The following is an 18,426-nucleotide window of genomic DNA, read 5'->3' on the forward strand; positions in this document are numbered from 1 at the left end:
CCCAGGCTGATGCCGGAAGTGTTTCCCCCATGCCGCAATTGAACTCCTCATGATGCCGACGATTCCCCCGGAAGGGGCGGGGCTACCCCCGCGATATCCCGGAGGTTCGCCGAGCACTCACAATGTGGAACGCAGCGTGACCAAGCGTCCTGTTGGACGCGAAACGTCCGTCGCCGATCCTTTCACATTCTAGGCACCCACCAGACCACTGCCACCAGCACCAGTATGTATAAGCAACTATACTAATGTGTACACTGATGTTAACCCCGTTTGTATGGACTTGATCTGGAGGATTAAAAGGCGAGATTTAACAGAGGACATTAGTGCACGCTTCTGCTTCTTTATGTACAAAGGTCAATGGAACAGCCACAAATGTTGTGCCTGGATTCACAAGCAGTGGATGCTGAAAATGCACCAATTACTGAAAGGCAAAGCGAGGACGAAGACACCCAAATCTCGCAATGTGCGCAGGAATTTGAATCGCAGGAGGTCTGCCAAGATGAGGAACAGATGGGATTGAGGTGCGCAGAGGTTGTTCTGAGGAGCTTTACTCCAGTGCACACACATGAGATCAAAGAGGAGGTTACAGACAATGAGTTTACAGACCCAACATGGGAAGCAGGCCATCGCCGTCGGGATAGTACTACAGATGAGTCATCTGAAGAACCCACTGCTGCAAGAGTTCGCGTTGTGCCACAAAGTGTTCAGGGAATATTGACCACAACAAGCGCACAAGTAAAACGCAAAAGAGGCATGCGCCAAACTCCCCAGCAAAGCAGTAGGTCTTCAAATGTCTGGTCTTTTTTTGAAGACAGCAGGGAGGATGTAACCAAGGTGGTTTGCAAGGTGTGCAGGACCACAATGAGCAGGGGAAAAAATGTCAACATGTATGACGGGGAAAGGGGAGCAGGAAAAAAGAGGAACGTAAATAATATAATTATGCATCACCTTTCCATATAGGAAGAGGTCCTGAACCATATTGTAATAGCAAATTTATGAAAACAGAGGCTCCTGAGGACACACCGGTGTATGCAAAATTAGAAAAATCTTTATTGGCTATACATGAAAACGAGACCAGTAATGCATCAAACAACGGAGCTAAAAGAGCAACAGCGCTGTTGTCATTAAAACCAAGGCTCACATACCAACCACACTGACACACCTCCCCATACACACAGACCAGGCTTTGGGGTACCCCGTACTGATCACAAAGCACAGTCCACCTGCGAAGGGCTTAAGCAATGAAGGGAAGCAGCATAGAAAGAGGCAATTGCTAAGCAAGCATGTCCAGCATCATCCGAACAGACGTGATTAAGTCTCATTCAAAAGGACCGGCATGCCCCATAACATGGCATTTACCACATGAGTGCCTATACTCACGACCTCCAGCAGTCCGTCGAGAGCAATGCGCTCAGGCTTCACCTGGTTATATTGTACCAGCCGCCCAGGCAGGCTGCGGATGCTATAATCCAAAGGGGGCCCCATCCTTGGGATGTGGTCCGGCGTGAGATCTGGTGACACTGGCAGTCTAAGCTTGTCCTGCTATGGAGCCGGTAGTGTACATGTGCACACAGGCATCTGGCACAGAAAGTCTCCGCTGAGCTTAGTCACTCAGAGTCCATCCACTGGCACAGCCGTCTCGCACAGGGCCTATTCCCGGCAGCTGGCGCCGTAATGCGCCAATCTCCACGCGTACTTGCGGAGTTACCAGCGCGTCACCGCCTAGCGGGTCGGAGGTTAGTGGGTTGGGTAGCGGCAGCCAATCACCGACTAGTTTCGCTTGGCAACACCAAGCTTCATCAGGGCTGTCAACAACCTCACCACCACCAGCATGCGCCGGCACATGGAAGCCAAACATCGCAATCTGTGGGCAGACACACAAGGCCAGGGTACCAACTCGCTTCCAACCCCCAGCAACACTGCCTCTGTTTTGGACACCAGACCCTCCGCAGCAGCCCAGCCATTACGTGTTGGCCAATGTCAGTCGCAGCAGTAGTGCTCTTGGCTGTTCCCAGTCATCGACGACAACAACCAACTCTCCTTCAGTGTGTGAGCCTACTGTTCAGTTGTCTGTCCCGGGGATGTTGGAGCGCAGGAGAAAATTGCCAGCAAACAATCCCCGGGCCAAGGCACTAACAGCCAGCATTGCCAAATCCCTGGCCTGCGAAATGCTGCCATATAGAGTGGTGGAGACAAAGCGCTTCAAATCCATGATGTCGATGGCCATACCATGTTACGTGGTTCCCAGCCGCCACTACTTTGCGTGCTGTGCCGTGCCAGCATTACAGGAGCACGTGGTCGCAAACCTCACCCAAAGCCTGAAAAATGCAGTTGCCTGCAAGGTTCACCTCACCATTGACACGTGGACGAGTGCGTTTGGCCAGGGTCGGTACATCTCCCTTATGGCGCACTGGGTGAACCTTGTGGAGCCAGGGAGCGACTCCTCACCCGCTATGGCACAGATTTTGCAAACACCTCAAATAGCCGGACCTGCGTCCCTACGAGTTGATGACAGCACCTACCTCTCTGGCTCCTTCTCCTCCACCGCCTCTCCAAAGTCTACCTCATCCGGCAGCGCTAACTCAGCAATAGGTGCGTGGAAGCGGTGCAGCTGTTGCCATGCATCAGCAGGCCTTATTAAAGCTGATCTGCCTTGGAGATAAGCAGCACACAGGTGCTGAAATTTGGAAGGGAATACAGGAACAGACCCAGTTGTGGCTGGCAGGCCTGGTTGTGTGTGATAATGGGAGCAATCTCATTAGCGCATTACAGTTGGCAAAACTGAGACATCCCTTGCCTGGCCCACATTGTGAACCTAGTGGTTCAGCGGTTCCTGAGAACATACCTAGACATGTCGGATCTTCTGCAGAAGGTGCGACGAGTGGCAAAGCATTTTTCGCAAATCCAGTACCGCTTCGGCAGCACTCACCAAGTTGCAGCAGCGATTCAGTCTACCCAACCATCGCTTGGTGTGTGATGTCCCCATGCGCTGGAATTTGATGCTGCACATGTTAGCACGCCTTTGCGAGCAGAAGAGTGCAGTAGTCCAGTACCTGATGGAGCAGTACCGAGGCTTATCCAGTCAGCTGCCAAACTTCTGCGGTTTAGAATAGGCCACCATGTTGGACCTCTGCGAAGTCCTCCAAAATTTTGAGCAATCCACGTTGCTTGTGAGTGGTGATAACTCATTAGTCAGCATTACAATACCACTGCTGTGTTTACTGAAGAAATCAATGTTGAAGATCAAGGAAGATGCAATCAGGATGGAAGAGGAGGAATTCAGAGAGGACACCACACAGCGCGATATCCACATCAGGCAATCTGCCTCAGGAACTGCTGGTCCCTTGTACGATGAAGAGGATGAGGAACAGCTGGAGTTGGAGCAGGACATGGATGCCTCCACTGCCGAGTGACATGGCCATGCACGTTTGACTTCCACAATTCAGCGGGAATGAGCAGGAGGAAGGTGGGCATGATGTTGGTGATGGTGCATCACAAGCAAGCACAGAACATGATGATGATGACGAGCAACCTGTTGGGACTCTGGCACCAGGGGCGCCTTTACCTACTGACCACCCAGGCAGCGGCTTGGAGCGGCTTTGATGGGGAAGGCGCAATAAATTACTGTCAGTCCAAGGGGAAATAAAAATTCCTGTCCTGAAAGACCGTTGTAAGGGACTGGAGAGAAAAAGATTTCCTTCTGTTTTAAGAAGGCAAATTACACCAAGCGTTGCTTTTTTAGTAGGAGGGCATTTGGTTCCTTTTATCCCCCTATACATTCCTAGTAGCTTGGGTCACCCTGAGCTGCTTGGTTACTCTGCTCTTTTCACAAATAGCCTTCTGCTAAGTCACGGATAAAGAATCATTCAGAGTTCAGAATTATAGATACTCCCTAAGAAGAAGGTGTCTGGTTTATAGCTGTTCTCTGCCCCTCCACAGAGGTGACAGCGCCCTACCCCCAAATGTTACTGAGTCTGCAGAGCGAGTGAGACAAACAAACAAACAGTAAACTCTGCAGACAGCTGTGTGCTCTGCTAGAATGTCTGCATGTCTAGATGTCAGGAGGATCGCCATGACTAGCTATGGAGAGGTAGGATCATCTGATCCTCTCCCCTACACAGCCCGAACTTCTCCCTGAATTCAACAGGACAGTGTTTGAAGTGTGTAATGGACACAGTGGGGGTTGCAGGTTTTGTATTTCATTGTGAGAGAGTGAATAGGAGGGCAGCATCTAAAGCTCAAACAATGATAATGGACATGTAAGCAATGTGTGTAATTACATCCATCACTACTTATAATTGAAGATGGCATAATAATGTATTTCCATTAATGCTGTCTGTTTGCCCTCTCTCTAATGCTATGTACCACCTCACGATTTTTCCAACGATTTTCCCGATGTCCATCAAATTTTTTTTTGAGCGACAAGTAGTCATTTACACGATGTCGTGACATCACTTAGCATTGTGTGGTGAAAAGTGACCGTCACTGAGGATCAAGTAAAGTACTGAGGTCGCTTGACTTCTCGTTCGCGACCGTCCTGTAATGTCACGTGACATCTCGCATACCCGCTGGCAGGAAGATGAATCGCTGGACGCTTGTCATGAGGGACACCTCGCTGGATCCATCTTCCTGTGTTGTTGCAGTCACTGTGGTGAGTGTGGAGCTTAACTTTGCTCGCCCTCACCCTCTGCTCATGCTCCCTCTCCCACTGTCTCTCTGACCAAACAACTGGGAACAATGTGCACAATTATGTACACTAGTCTGAGCACTCTTCAGGGGAGCCAGTAGCATTTGGAACTATTATTGTGTATTTATGTAGCACTGACATCTTCAGCACTTTACAGAGTACATAGTCATGTCACTGACTGCTCACTGGAGCTTACAATTTCATCCCTACCATAGTCAAACTGTAATGTCCGACCATATTATTATCATGTATTTATATAGCACTGACATCTTCTGCAGTACTTTACAGAGTACATAGTCATGTCACTGACTGTCCTCAGAGGAGCTCACAATCTAATCCTACTATAGTCATAGTCTAATGTCCTACCATATTATTATTATGTATTTATATAACACTGACATCTTCTGCAGCACTTTACAGAGAACATAGTCATGTCACGGACTGTCCCCAGAGGAGCTCACAATCTAACCCTACCATAGTCATAGTCTAATGTCCTACCATATTATTATTATTTATTTATATAGCACTGACATCTCCTGAAGCACTTTACAGAGTACATAGTCATGTCACTGACTGTCCTCAGAGGAGCTCACGGTCTAATCCCTACCACAGTTATAGTCTAATATTTTCAATATAGGATTGTTTTGGGGTAAACCAGTTGACTTATTAGTATGTTTTTTAGGATGCAGGAAATGTCTGAAGTGTCTGAAGACAGAAACTCCATGCAGATTTTTCCCTGGCCAATGTTCAAGCCTAGGACTCAGCACTAAAATGCAGTAGTGGTACCCACTGAGCCTCTATTCTACTCATAGATATCTGCTAATCCATGTCATCAATTCTGACCCTCTACTACCCTTCCTCCCTCCATTCTACTTCTCTTCTCTTGTATCACTTACACTACAAACACACTGTGCTTATCTCCAGAATGGATTATGAATCAAACTGTTAGGCCCAGTGCACACCAAAACCGCTAGCAGATCCTCAAAACGCTAGCGGTTTTTGAAGCAGATTTCAGAGCGATTCTAGGCATGTTTAGAGACATTTTCTAAACATGCCGAGTGTTTTTGTGAAGCAGATTACAAATATTGTTACAGTAAAAGCTGTTACTGGACAGCTTCTGTAACAAATACGCCTGGAAAACCGCTCTGATCTAGTGTTTTTCAGAGCGGTTTGCATTTTTCCTATACTTTACATTGAGGCAGAATCGCTTCTGCAAACCGCAAATGTGCAGCAGGAGGCACGTTTGCGGTTTGCTAAAGACCTCAAACCGCTGGTGTGCATCATCCCATTAAAATACATTAGCCAAGCATTTTCACAGACAGATGCGGTTGGCGGATCGCTGCTAAAACCGCTCGGTGTGCTCTGGGCCTTAAACCACCTTACCATATCAGCCCTTCAATGTCATGATATACTCACTCCAGTCCTACCCTAACAGGTGGTAACATATTTGCATATCTCATAATGTTTGTGAAAAATTATTTTGAAAGTAAGAATGTCTTGCTTGATAATCCAATCTTGCAATGTGACTGCCATTGGAACTTGTAGTGTGGATGCTGTATTTATTTGAGGTGCATACTGGCAGCATGTGCTGTATGGCATACAATGCTGATCATCCACAAGGCAAACTTAGGCAGCTGCCTAGGGTCTAGAGAGAGTTTAGGGGCCTGGTGGTTGCTAGCCCCCACCAAATCTAACTAAATAAGCCAGGTGACCATCAGTGGAGGGCAAAGTGTTATCTTGCCTAGGGCCCCATTTCATAGTTATCCCTCTCTGATGGCTTACATCATGTGTGAAGTGTTCTATAATGTATATGATTTTTGTTTTATTATTTAGGGGGGGGGGGGGGGGCGCCACAGGATTTCTTGCCTGGAGTGACAAGAAGGCTAGAGGCGCCCCTGTCTGGCACACATGGCTCTGTTCATGTTAGGCTGCATTGGAACGCGACCCGCGCATTGTCTGAATTCTGGTGGACGTGGATTACTGGCTTTATACCCTTCTGGATCCACGATACAAAGAACATTTTCCAACATTGATTGAAGAAAGTGTCGGACAGGTAAAAATGCAAGAATACCAGAAGGCCCTTGTGGAGAAATTGGTGATGAGTTTTGCATCCTCCTCCCCGACAGACTGACTTCCGCTAACCCAGGACTAGTGCCCACAAGGGAATGGTATTGGCAGTGTCCAAGGAGTGGCAAAGTTTTCTGACACCCAGGCAGCAGCCCACAGAACAGCATTCGCGCAGTTCCACCTCCACCACCGCTCGTCTGCAGAGGATTGTCAAGGACTACATGTCAGATGGCGTAGCTATGTTCAACGATCCATCAGTCCCCTTCAATTATTGGGTTTAGAGACACCTGGCACTGTACGCAATAGAGATGCTGGCTTGCCCTGCCGCCATTGTTATGTCCGAAAGTTGTTTCAGTATCCGCCTCTCCACAGCAAATGCAGACCGTCTGACACAAATAAAAATGAATAAATCGTGGATTGGAACCGACTTCGCAACACCCCCCGACCAAGCACCATGAACATCTGTGCTGAGTTAGCGTTGCCGGTCCCAGATAGGGATAGGACTGCTTTTCAGGAATATCTCATTTCCATTATATTTATCAATGCATGGCGACAAAATGCATGGCTTTAAGCATGCATTTTGTCCGCATTCAAGGCCTGGGTTGTGTCACAAAGCGTGGCCTTGTTCTCCTGTACCTCCTCTTCCATCCTGTGTGCTGGGTTAGCGTTGCCGGTCCCATTGGTAGGACTGCTTTTCAGGAATATCTAATTTCTATTATATTTATCAATGCATTGAGACAAAATGCATTGCTTTAAGCATGCATTTTGTCCTCATGCAAGGCCTGGGTTGTGTCACAAAGCGTGACCTTGTTTTCCTGTACCTCCTCTTCCATCCTGTGTGCTGGGTTAGCGTTGCCGGTCCCACTGGTAGGACTGCTTTTCAGGAATATCTCATTTTATATTTATCAATGCATGGCGACAAAATGCATGGCTTTAAGCATGCATTTTGTCCTCATGCAAGGCCTGGGTTGTGGCACAAAGCGTGGCCTTGTTCTCCTGTACCTCCTCTTCCATCATGTGTGCTGGGTTAGCGTTGCCGGTCCCATTGCTACTAGGACAGCTTTTAAGGATCTCATTTGTATAAAATTTATAAATACATGGCGATAAACTGCATTGGCCTTAAGTGTGCAGTTTTTCCCCATACACGTATGCCTTTTTTGGGGACTTTTATTTGTTTTATTGACAGTCAAGTATAATTGGCGCACTGCTCTGCAAACATTAGTCCCTGCTTTTATTCTGAGCCACACGTTTCTTCCTTCGAGATGCATATCCTGGATACCGTTGCCACAATGATTTTGTGGCTGAGTTGCTGGAATTCATCCTTGGGTTTAACTGTTTCCTGTTTGATGGTTCTTTTTACCATCAAATTCGGGGTACATCCATGGGGGCGGCGTGTGCTCCTGCCTATGCTAATTTACATCTGGGTTATTGGGAACGTAAGGTGGTATATCAACATTTGCTATGGCAGGAACATGCCCCCCTGTGGATAAGATACATAGACGACATTATGATGGTGTGGACAGGTAGCTTGGGGGAACTTCAGTCGTTTCTGGGGGATCTTAACGATAATTCGTTCAACATCAAGCTCACCTATGAGGTGAGCGATGTTGGACTGAATTTTTTGGACCTTAGGATTGATATCCATGGAGATAAGTTTGTCCCCTCAAGCTACAGAAAGCCAACAGCGGGCAATACTGTCCTACATGCCACGAGCTGTCATCCCCAACACCAAATCAGGTCTATCCCCATCGGTGAGTTCCAGCGCCTGAGAAGGAATTGTGGGTCTGATGAGACCTTCTCTAGGGAATCAAAAGAAATGTTCCTCCGGTTTAGGGAAAGAGGCTATTCTCATAAAGTTTTGAAAAAGGCCCTCAAAAGAGCCTGGTCCCTTGATAGGGGCCAATTGCTATGCCCTAGATGGAGGAGAAATTTGGAGATCAATGATCAGGAGAAGGGGGGCATCCTTAGGGCATCCTTAGAATCCCCACCCCCTATAGCAGCCACTGGGAGTCTCTTAAAGAAATTTTGACAAAACACTGGCCAGTCCTGACAACCTCGGAGGATATAAAAGCCATAGTTGGCGAATATCCACACTTGGCCGCAAAAAGGGCTGTGTCTTTGAGGAACCATTTGGTTCAAAGTGAATACATAAGAAGTACTACTGCCACATGGCTTGGAAAATCTATTCCCAGTGGCATGTATAGGTGTGGGGGCTGTCAGGTCTGCCCCTTGGTAGATCGAACTGCATCCTTTAGTGATTCCCTTGGCCAGAGAACCTATAGGATAGAATCCTTCATTAATTGTGCAACGGAAGGAGTTGTGTATATGCTCACCTGTCCTTGCGGCTTGCAGTACATTGGCAAGACAACACGTCCTTTGAGGGCGAGGATAGGTGAGCATATGCGCAATGCGAAAGATGAGGATTACACGACTCCTCTTGCGCAACATTATAAAGATTTTCATGGAGGTGACCTATTTGGTTCAAAAGTTAAGGGAATCTATAAGCTTAAAATCTCTTCCCGCAGAGGTGATTTTGACAGAATTCTCAGGCAGAAGGAGTGCAGCTGGATCTTTAAACTTCGCACTTTGGTCCCTATGGGACACAATGTAGATTTTGGATTACAATGTTTTTTATAACGCCATTCTATGTGACTAGCTGCGCCTATTCTGCCTGGGATCTGTCTTGGTCCCCAAACAAATAAATTAACTTACAGATGGGGGCCCATATATAAAGTATTTTAGATATTCCTCTGCCTGGGGGCTCTCTGGGAACTTCATTCGCCCTATGGTGGGACCTACTGAAGATTGTGTCTGTAATGGAAATAAGATAGCATTTGCTGAGTACATACTTGCGGACCCTCTTTGCATGATTGATGTTATTTTTGAGCGCCCCCCTTCCCTGTTGGTTGGGCCGGCACCCTGCACGTTCTTGTCTTACAATCAGCCAATCCCAATCCGCCCTGTGGGCGGAACTGGAGTGATCTAGAGTATTTAGTTTACCTGCCAGTCATGATTTGACCACACCCTGAGGAAGCGCGCATGCGCGAAACCGGTCGGTGGGCGGAGCTTGAGGACCAGCAATCCGATCAATGCAAAGTGTGCTGGGAAACCATAACGCGGAAGTATCCGCGTGAAAGAGATTCTTACATACGGAGGACATGTGCACAACTAGCGGGTTGGCGTCCCGCAGATATCCATCTAACAAACCGCTCAGCGGCATCCAGCTTGGACATTGTATTGCTGCTGACATGAGGAGAGGACAACACAGGCAGGAGATGGAACTGTGAGTTTATGTAACACGGACTAACTGCACTGTATGGCTGTGAAGACTATCATTGTCTGTTTATACAAAGCATCTAATGGACATTTGCAGTACCAGTTGTTACCCGCTGCTGCTCGCTTTCCTAACTGCTAATCCCTGCCTCTGCCTCTGTTACTCCTTGCTACGCTTGATGAATTTGTGAGTCTGCGAGTGGGACTTGCCTAGCTGTTCGGAGATTGCTCACAGCATGAGACAGGAATCTCCTGCTACATTCCAAGCTGATTTGATTTGAACTGCTTGTTTGTCTGTGCAATAGTGAACTGTCCTCCATCTCTTTAATAGGATCCTTACTTCTATGTGTAAAGTGCACAATAGGAAAAGGCCCTCGCTCCCTGGACTTTTGGGTTTTATTGGTGGGTGGGTGGGTTTCTTTGTGACATGTCTGACATCCAATTCTCACATTTTTTACCAAATTGATAATAAAGTGAAGATTTTTGTACCTTTCACATAACTTGCCGACTTTTGGTCATATCTCGCTTTGCACTCATCTCCCCTTTTTTTCTAACCCAGGACTAGTGCCCACAAGGGAATGGTATCGGCAGTGTCCAAGGAGTGGCAAAGTTTTCTGACACCCAGGCAGCAGCCCACAGAACAGCATTCGCGCAGTTCCACCTCCACCACCGATCGTCTGCAGAGGATTGTCAAGGACTATATGTCAGATGGCGTAGCCATGTTCAACGATCCATCAGTCCCCTTCAATTATTGGGTCTCTAAGCTAGACACCTGGCACGAACTGGCACTGTACGCAATAGAGATGCTGGCTTGCCCTGCCGCCATTGTTATGTCCGAAAGTTGTTTCAGTATCCGCCTCTCCACAGCAAATGCAGACCGTCTGACACAAATAAAAATGAATAAATCGTGGATTGGAACCGACTTCGCAACACCCCCCGACCAAGCACCATGAACATCTGTGCTGGGTTAGCGTTGCCGGTCCCAGATAGGGATAGGACTGCTTTTCAGGAATATCTCATTTCCATTATATTTATCAATAATTTTAAGTGTGGAGTCGCACTTGCTTGGCTTCCATCAATTTCAGATGGTCAGGTGTGCAGATCCAATAGTCCCGGACACCATGGGACTCAAACTGTAGCAAATGAAGAGAAAGATCCGCACCACCTTCAGAAAAGCTTAGTCTGTTTTATTGGAAAAAAACATACAAATTTAAAAAGAACTTTGCGGCAGGACAGTCCACTGTTTCGGGCTCCTGCCCATCTTCATGCTGCCTAGTTCTGAAGTAACATACAAAAACACCAACATATATACAGAGAAACAACCAATCACTGAGTATATACTAATTAGAGGACCTGATGGGAAACAGCCTATTTACATATCTAGTCACACCTCCAACTCCCCCATCTTGTTCAGATCCACCAATGGGGGAGTTGGAGGTGTGACTAGATATGTAAATAGGCTGTTTCTCTGTATATATGTTGGTGTTTTTGTATGTTACTTCAGAAGGTGGTGCGGATCTTTCTCTTCATTTGCTACATTATATTTATCAATGCATGGCGACAAAATGCATGGCTTTAAGCATGCATTTTGTCCGCATTCAAGGCCTGGGTTGTGTGACAAAGCGTGGCCTTGTTCTCCTGTACCTCCTCTTCCATCCTGTGTTCGGGTTAGCGTTGCCGGTCCCATTGGTAGGACTGCTTTTCAGGAATATCTAATTTCTATTATATTTATCAATGCATTGAGACAAAATGCATTGCTTTAAGCATGCATTTTGTCCTCATGCAAGGCCTGGGTTGTTTCACAAAGCGTGACCTTGTTTTCCTGTACCTCCTCTTCCATCCTGTGTGCTGGGTTAGCGTTGCCGGTCCCACTGGTAGGACTGCTTTTCAGGAATATCTCATTTTATATTTATCAATGCATGGCGACAAAATGCATGACTTTAAGCATGCATTTTGTCCTCATGCAATGCCTGGGTTGTGGCACAAAGCGTGGCCTTGTTCTCCTGTACCTCCTCTTCCATCATGTGTGCTGGGTTAGCGTTGCCGGTCCCATTGCTACTAGGACAGCTTTTAAGGATCTCATTTGTATAAAATTTATAAATACATGGCGATAAACTGCATTGGCCTTAAGTGTGCAGTTTTTCCCCATACACGTATGCCTTTTTTGGGGACTTTTATTTGTTTTATTGGCAGTCAAGTATAATTGGCGCACTGCTCTGCAAACATTAGTCCCTGCTTTTATTCTGAGCCTAAGATCTATGTGTAAATGCCCCAACCCACCCCCCACCCCCCCATACACACACACACTATTTCCAACCCATTTTGCAGAAGTTTCCCTAATTTTGCAAGTTTTTTCAGGCTCGGGTCCCCATTGACTTCAATTAGGCTCGGTGTTCGCCCGAATATCCCGAACATCTGGACCATGTTTGGCCGAGCCGACCCGAGCCCGAATAACTGTGTGTTCGATCAACACTAGTTGGACTGAGAAACTAAGTGGTTTTGAAAATAAATAAAATCCTGAGAATCCCCCAAGGGGAGCTGGGCCAGTTCAAAACCTGTCAGTTCTTCCAGCTCCCGTGGGCCAGGGAGTGCTTTTGTAAAGAATAAATGAAATACTGAGAATCCCCCGTGAAGAGGTGGTCTAGTCAAAAACCTGTTCTTTCTGATTCTGATTTCTGATTTCTACTTCCTACTGTAAGTTACAGCAACATAGGAGAAAAGTAATTCATAGCTCATTTTACTCTGGAAACATACTTATTTGTATGTGTTTACATTTGGTTGTGGTCCTTTAAAGTGTATCTGTGACAAGTTAAAAAAAAAAAAAGTTGACATACATACCTGAGGCTTCCTCCAGTCCCCTTCAGGTTGATCAGTACCCTTGCTGTCTTCCCACCCTTGCCGTCTTCCCACCCCACCAGGATCCTCAACTAGGCGGCCCGGTAATTCTGCAAGTTGGCGCAGTCTGGCCACGCACACTCCCCCGTCAAGCTCTCGTTGCTGGGAGCGTTCTGCGCAGCTGCAGAACTCTCCAGTCAGTGGGAGCATGTGGCTATGCTTGTCCTCACTTGCAGAATTACCGGCCACCTAGCGGAGGATCCAGGCAGCATGGGAAGATGGCGAGGGTCCGATCAGCCTGAAGTGGGCTGGAGGAAGCCCCAGGTATGTACACATTTTTCTCATATTCCTTTAAATAAAATCAGAGAGTAGGACATGTTTCTGTATACCTTTTTGAGGTACTATGACACTTTCAAAACAGCATAAAAGCAACCCTGAAGCAACCCCCCCCCCCCCCCAAAAAAAAAATATATATATATATATAATTTAGATAAGGATCTGGATCCCATAGAGCCTTCCTGCTCCTCACTGTTTTCTCGTTCCAGTGCTGTCACGCATTCAAAATGTGCAGCATCGGGACGCCACGGAAAACTTGCACCCCTGAGTGCTTCCAAAGAAGGGTGGATCCTTAGCGTGTGCTTAGTACGGATCAACTCGTTTTTGGAAGTACTCAGGGACACTGATTCTTCTATAGGCTGCCCAAGGAGGGCCAAAGACATATTCGACCTGTAGGTCGAATAATTTCACAAAAGGGACAGAGAAAGTATAAGTAAGGCTCTGTGGGAACCTTCCCTTTTCTTGGGTATTACGTTTTTTTTTCTTCAGGGTTGCTTTAACCAGTTGAGGACCACAGGTTTACAGCCCCCTAGTGACCAGTCTTTTTTTACAATACAGTGCTCTGCAACTTTAACAGCTTGCTGCAGATCCATACTATGTAGCACACAAATCAAATTTACTTCCCTTTATTGCTACCAACAGAGATTAATGTTGGTGACAACTGATTGCTGCTGCGATTATTAATGTAATTATTTTTTTTAATTTCTTAGTTTTTTTTCTTATTTCCCTCCCTCCTGAGAGCCAATCAGTGATAACTCTCATAGGCTTCAGCCTATGAGAGGGGATCACATTGTGGGCCACTCGAGGGGACAGCTTTGTCACTAAGCACATAGATCGCAGCGCTCTAAATTAAAAAAAAAAACCTGTTTATTTTCTTCTGGCAGCCTGCTAGCCCCGATTGCAGGCTAGCAGGCTGTTTACGGAGCAGAGCTCCATAAACGATTTTGACTGGCCTAATTCCAAGCCATGCATAATGTGCATTAAATTGGTATAACAAAAAGTGGATGGGGTGTGTGAGCACCCTGGAGCAAAAGATACGAGAGAGAAAACGGGAGCCCAATGGTGCAGTATGTCAAAGTAACACAATACGTGGAAAGAATTAAGCAAAAGGTCTACTCACAAAGGTGGGTTGCTATGGGCAACTGTCCTCTGGCAGCAGGTGGAGACAATAACCCCGACTCCCCGACTCGGGGTGGTCCGTCAGGACCTCGGCTGGTCGCTCTTCTTGATAAAAAGAAGCATTAGGCTCATGTAAAAACACCGTGGCTAATGCTTATACCCCTTCAAAGGGGGACGTTGAGGGGTAGATTTAGCACATATAGGGGATAAAGAGGTTGTATAAAATACGTTAAAAACAACTAAAAAGGAACAAGTGAGGTGGCTTACCTCAAAGACGAAATTCTTAGACAAATAATTTTTAAACGCGTTGCCTGTGCTTTGTTATTAAAAATTCTTTGTCTAAGAATTTTGTCTCTGAGGTAAGCCACCTTACTTGTTCCTATTAAATTGGTATGTTAACCATAAATATTACAAACCATCTCAAGTTTTTTTGTAAACAGTATACAGTATTTTTGTTCTCTACAATTCACTGTTTAAAGGGAGTCTGAAGCAAGTATAAAAAAACAAAAACAGATACTCACCTAAGGAAAAAGAAGTCTCAGGGTCCTATAGAGACTTCCCGGTCCTCCTACGGTCCCACGTTCCAGCACTGGATCCCCCATTAGTAGTCTTCGATCAATGGGTCAGAGACTGCTCACTTCCGCTGCATGCATTCTCACGCAAGCTCAATACGGAGCGGCCTGTCTTCTGGAGCATTCAGACTCCCGAAGATTGCTGAATCCTCCCACAGCGGCGGAAGTGAGAAGTCTCTGACTCATCATTCGGACACTGCTAACGGGGGATCCACTGCTGGAATGCAGGGAACGTAGGAGGAGCGGGAAGGCTCTGTAGGTCCCAGAGCCTTTCCTCGCCTTAGGTATGTTTTTTTTTCTCCATACTCACTTCAGACTTTAAGTTTTACTCACTTAAAAACATGTAATGTGACCAGAATTGTATTACTTGGTACTTGGTCTGTATTTCTCAGGAAGGTACTCTTACTTGGCTCAACTTGTCACAGTCAATTCATTTATAGTAAGTTTTGAGATGTATATTACAAAATATGTTTGTCCACAGCACGGACTGGACAGTTGAGGCTTTGCTCCTCAAATGGAATCTTAGATGCTACAACATTCCACTGAAGAGGTTTGATGCGGATAAGGAATGCTTGGCTGGATCCAACCTGCCAGGTCGGCATAGCATTGAAATGATGATCATCACATTAGATACACATGAATTAGTCTTGGTACACAAAAATGTGGCATTTTGCAAAAATGGTAACTGAACGTAGTAAACGTGTGTGAACTCTGCTATTGTAGATTTCTGCATCCATTCCCTTCCACAGTGAGGATTTTATTCATGGTGCTAGGGCTAGTCACATCTGCAAGGAATCTCAAATGCAAAATGTCTGCTCACATCTCACGTACACAACTTCTTACAGCACACTTGTGAACCAGAAGAGCCAAATGGAGAGCAAAGGAAAGCAGGTAAACCCAGTAGTAAGGCACACTATACATAGTGCAAAAAGTAATGGAAAACTGACAAGAAATCAGTTTTTGTTCTTTAAGATCATTACTGCACTCTGGAAGTTACTTATGGACTATCTTTCACATTCAGAAATGTAAAAGGCACTTTGACATTTAGGACCTATTTATTTCTACCAGTTATAAAAGTTTTATTATATCTTTTTAACAGGCCATTCCCTACTTACAAATGACTTACAATTTTTCATACATACAGTTATGACCGAAATTGTTGGCACCCCAGAAATTTTACCAGAAAATCAAGTATTTCTCACAGAAAAGTATTGCAGTAACATGTTTTGCTATATACATGTTTATTCCCCTTGTGTGTATTGAAACAAAACAAAAAAGGGAGGAAAAAAAGCAAATTGGACATAATGTCACACAAAACTCCAAAAATGGTCTGGAAAAAATTATTGGCACCCTTTCAAAATTGTGGATAAATAAGTTGGTTTGAAGCATGTGATGCTCCTTTAACCTCTTGCCGACCGCCCACTACCTATGGGCGGTGGCAAAGTGGACCCCGCAAGGACCGCAATACGCCAATCGGCGGCAGCTCCTGCGGGACTAGCTGGCCGGGGATCGCGCGCTAGAATGCGCCCGCATTTGCCGGCGATAGGCTCCGGACACCCGCGACATCAACCCGCCAGCCGTTCGGAAGCGCCGGCGGGTTATTAACCCCCGATCTGCCGCACAGTAAGCGTATAATACGATTTGTAATGTATACAAAGCGTATTATACGGGCTGCCTCCTGCCCTGGTGGTCCCAGTGATCGAGGGACCACCAGGGCAGGAGGCAGCGCCCTAGTAAGCATCCAAATACACTGATCTTGCCCCCCCTGCCCCCTGATCGCCCACAGCACCCCTCAGACCACGAGTCCTGCATCCAGCCAATCACCATGCGGAAACTGAAGGCGCCTAGTGATTGGCTGGATGCAGGACTCGTGCAAGCTATGAAGTGAAGGAGCGATCGCCGGCCGGGACAAGGTAATGTATACACATGCTCCCTAATCCTACTCCCTCCACCCCGCTGCCTCTCCAGCCCGACCCCCGCTGCCAGCCTACTGCCTGCTGCCTCTCCAGGCCGACCCCCCGCTGCCAGCCCACTGCCTCTCCTCCAGCCCGACCTCCGCTGCCAGCCCACTGCCTCTCCAGCCCGATCCCTGCAAAAAAATAAAAAATAACATATAAAATGATAAATATCGTTTTAAGTGCAGCGCCATTCTGACATTATTGGCGCTGTGCGCCATTTTTGCCTGTCCCCATCTGTCAATGCTATTTTTTAGAAAAGGTCATAAACTGCCCCCTGGGGGCTCCTGATCACCCCCCCCCACACCCTCAGATCCTCCCCAACCCCCCCCCCCCCATGTACTGTATACATCTATCCTCCCCTGTAATCACCCATCAGTCACCACCTGTCACTGCTACCCATCAGATCAGACCCTAATCTGTCCCTTGCTGGCATCCAATTACCCGCCCACACCCTCAGATTGCCCTCAGACGCCCCCCCCCCCCCCCCGATCACCTCGCCAGTGCATTGCTTACATCTATTCTCCCCTCTAATCACACCCTGATCACCTATCAATCACCCCGTCACCACCTGTCACTGCTACCCATCAGATCAGACCATAATCTGCCCCTTGCGGGCACCCAAACACCCGCCCACACCATCAGATCGCCAGTGCATTGCTTGCATCTATTCTCCCCTCTAATCACACCCTGATCGCCTATCAATCACCCTGTCACCACCTGTCACTGCTACCCATCAGATCAAACCCTAATCTGCCCCTTGCGGGCACCCAAACACCCGCCCACACTCTGATTGCCCTCAGACCCCCCGATCACCTCCCCAGTGCATTGCTTGCATCTATTCCCCCCTCTAATCACACCCTGAGACACCCATCAATCACCTGTCACCACCTGTCACCCCCTAGCCCACCTACCCATCAGATCAGGCCCTAATTTGCACCGTGTGGGCTCTTGATCACTCGGCCAAACCCTCAGACCTCCTTCCGATCACCTCCCCAGTGCATTGATTGCATCTATTCTTTCCTCTCATCACCCCTGAGACACCCATCAATCACCTCCTGTCACCACCTGTCACCCCTAGCACTCCTATCCATCAGATCAGGCCCTAATCTGCCCCCTGCAGCCTTCTGATCACCCGGCCAAACCCTCACCCGCCCCACCGCAGTGACAGAATTTTTTATTCTGATCACTGCTGGTCTCTACCACTTAATTGTGGCTGAGACCAACTGTTATGCCACACAATACGCAACCGCCAATCCAAGAAGCTACCATGCCCAGCCTTTTTGGTGGAAACCACTCCACTTTTCCGAACGTAACATTTTTTGGGGTCTTCTCCTTAACATGGGTCTAGTCAAAAAGAATGTATTGCGGTCTTATTGGTGTACGCACCCAATATATCACATGCCCATGTTCTCTGCTGCCATGTCCAGGTCACGATTTGAGAACATCCTGCACTTCCTGCACTTCAGTGCCAATACAATCTGTCATCTAAGAGGCCACCCTGCTTATGACCACTTCCCAAAAATTTGGCCCCTCATAGACCACCTGTCATCAAAATTTGCAGATGCTTATACCCCTGAAC

At 47.0% G+C, this 18,426-nt stretch overlaps 1 protein-coding gene across 1 annotated transcript in view; it reads left to right on the forward strand.

The window, feature by feature from the left end:
- The window catches only part of METTL23 (methyltransferase 23, arginine), a 148,935-nt gene extending 133,016 nt beyond the window's left edge, over positions 1 to 15,919 (forward strand). Inside the window, exon 4 of the mRNA XM_068262141.1 lies at positions 15,371 to 15,919. Coding sequence (XP_068118242.1) covers positions 15,371 to 15,578 — 208 coding nt within the window. The 3' untranslated portion in view covers positions 15,579 to 15,919. The remainder of the gene's footprint in view (positions 1 to 15,370) is intronic.
- The last annotated feature ends 2,507 nt before the right edge of the window (positions 15,920 to 18,426 follow it).

This window comes from Hyperolius riggenbachi, chromosome 12 (genome assembly GCF_040937935.1).
Source record: "Hyperolius riggenbachi isolate aHypRig1 chromosome 12, aHypRig1.pri, whole genome shotgun sequence".
Classification (NCBI taxonomy): domain Eukaryota; kingdom Metazoa; phylum Chordata; class Amphibia; order Anura; family Hyperoliidae; genus Hyperolius; species Hyperolius riggenbachi.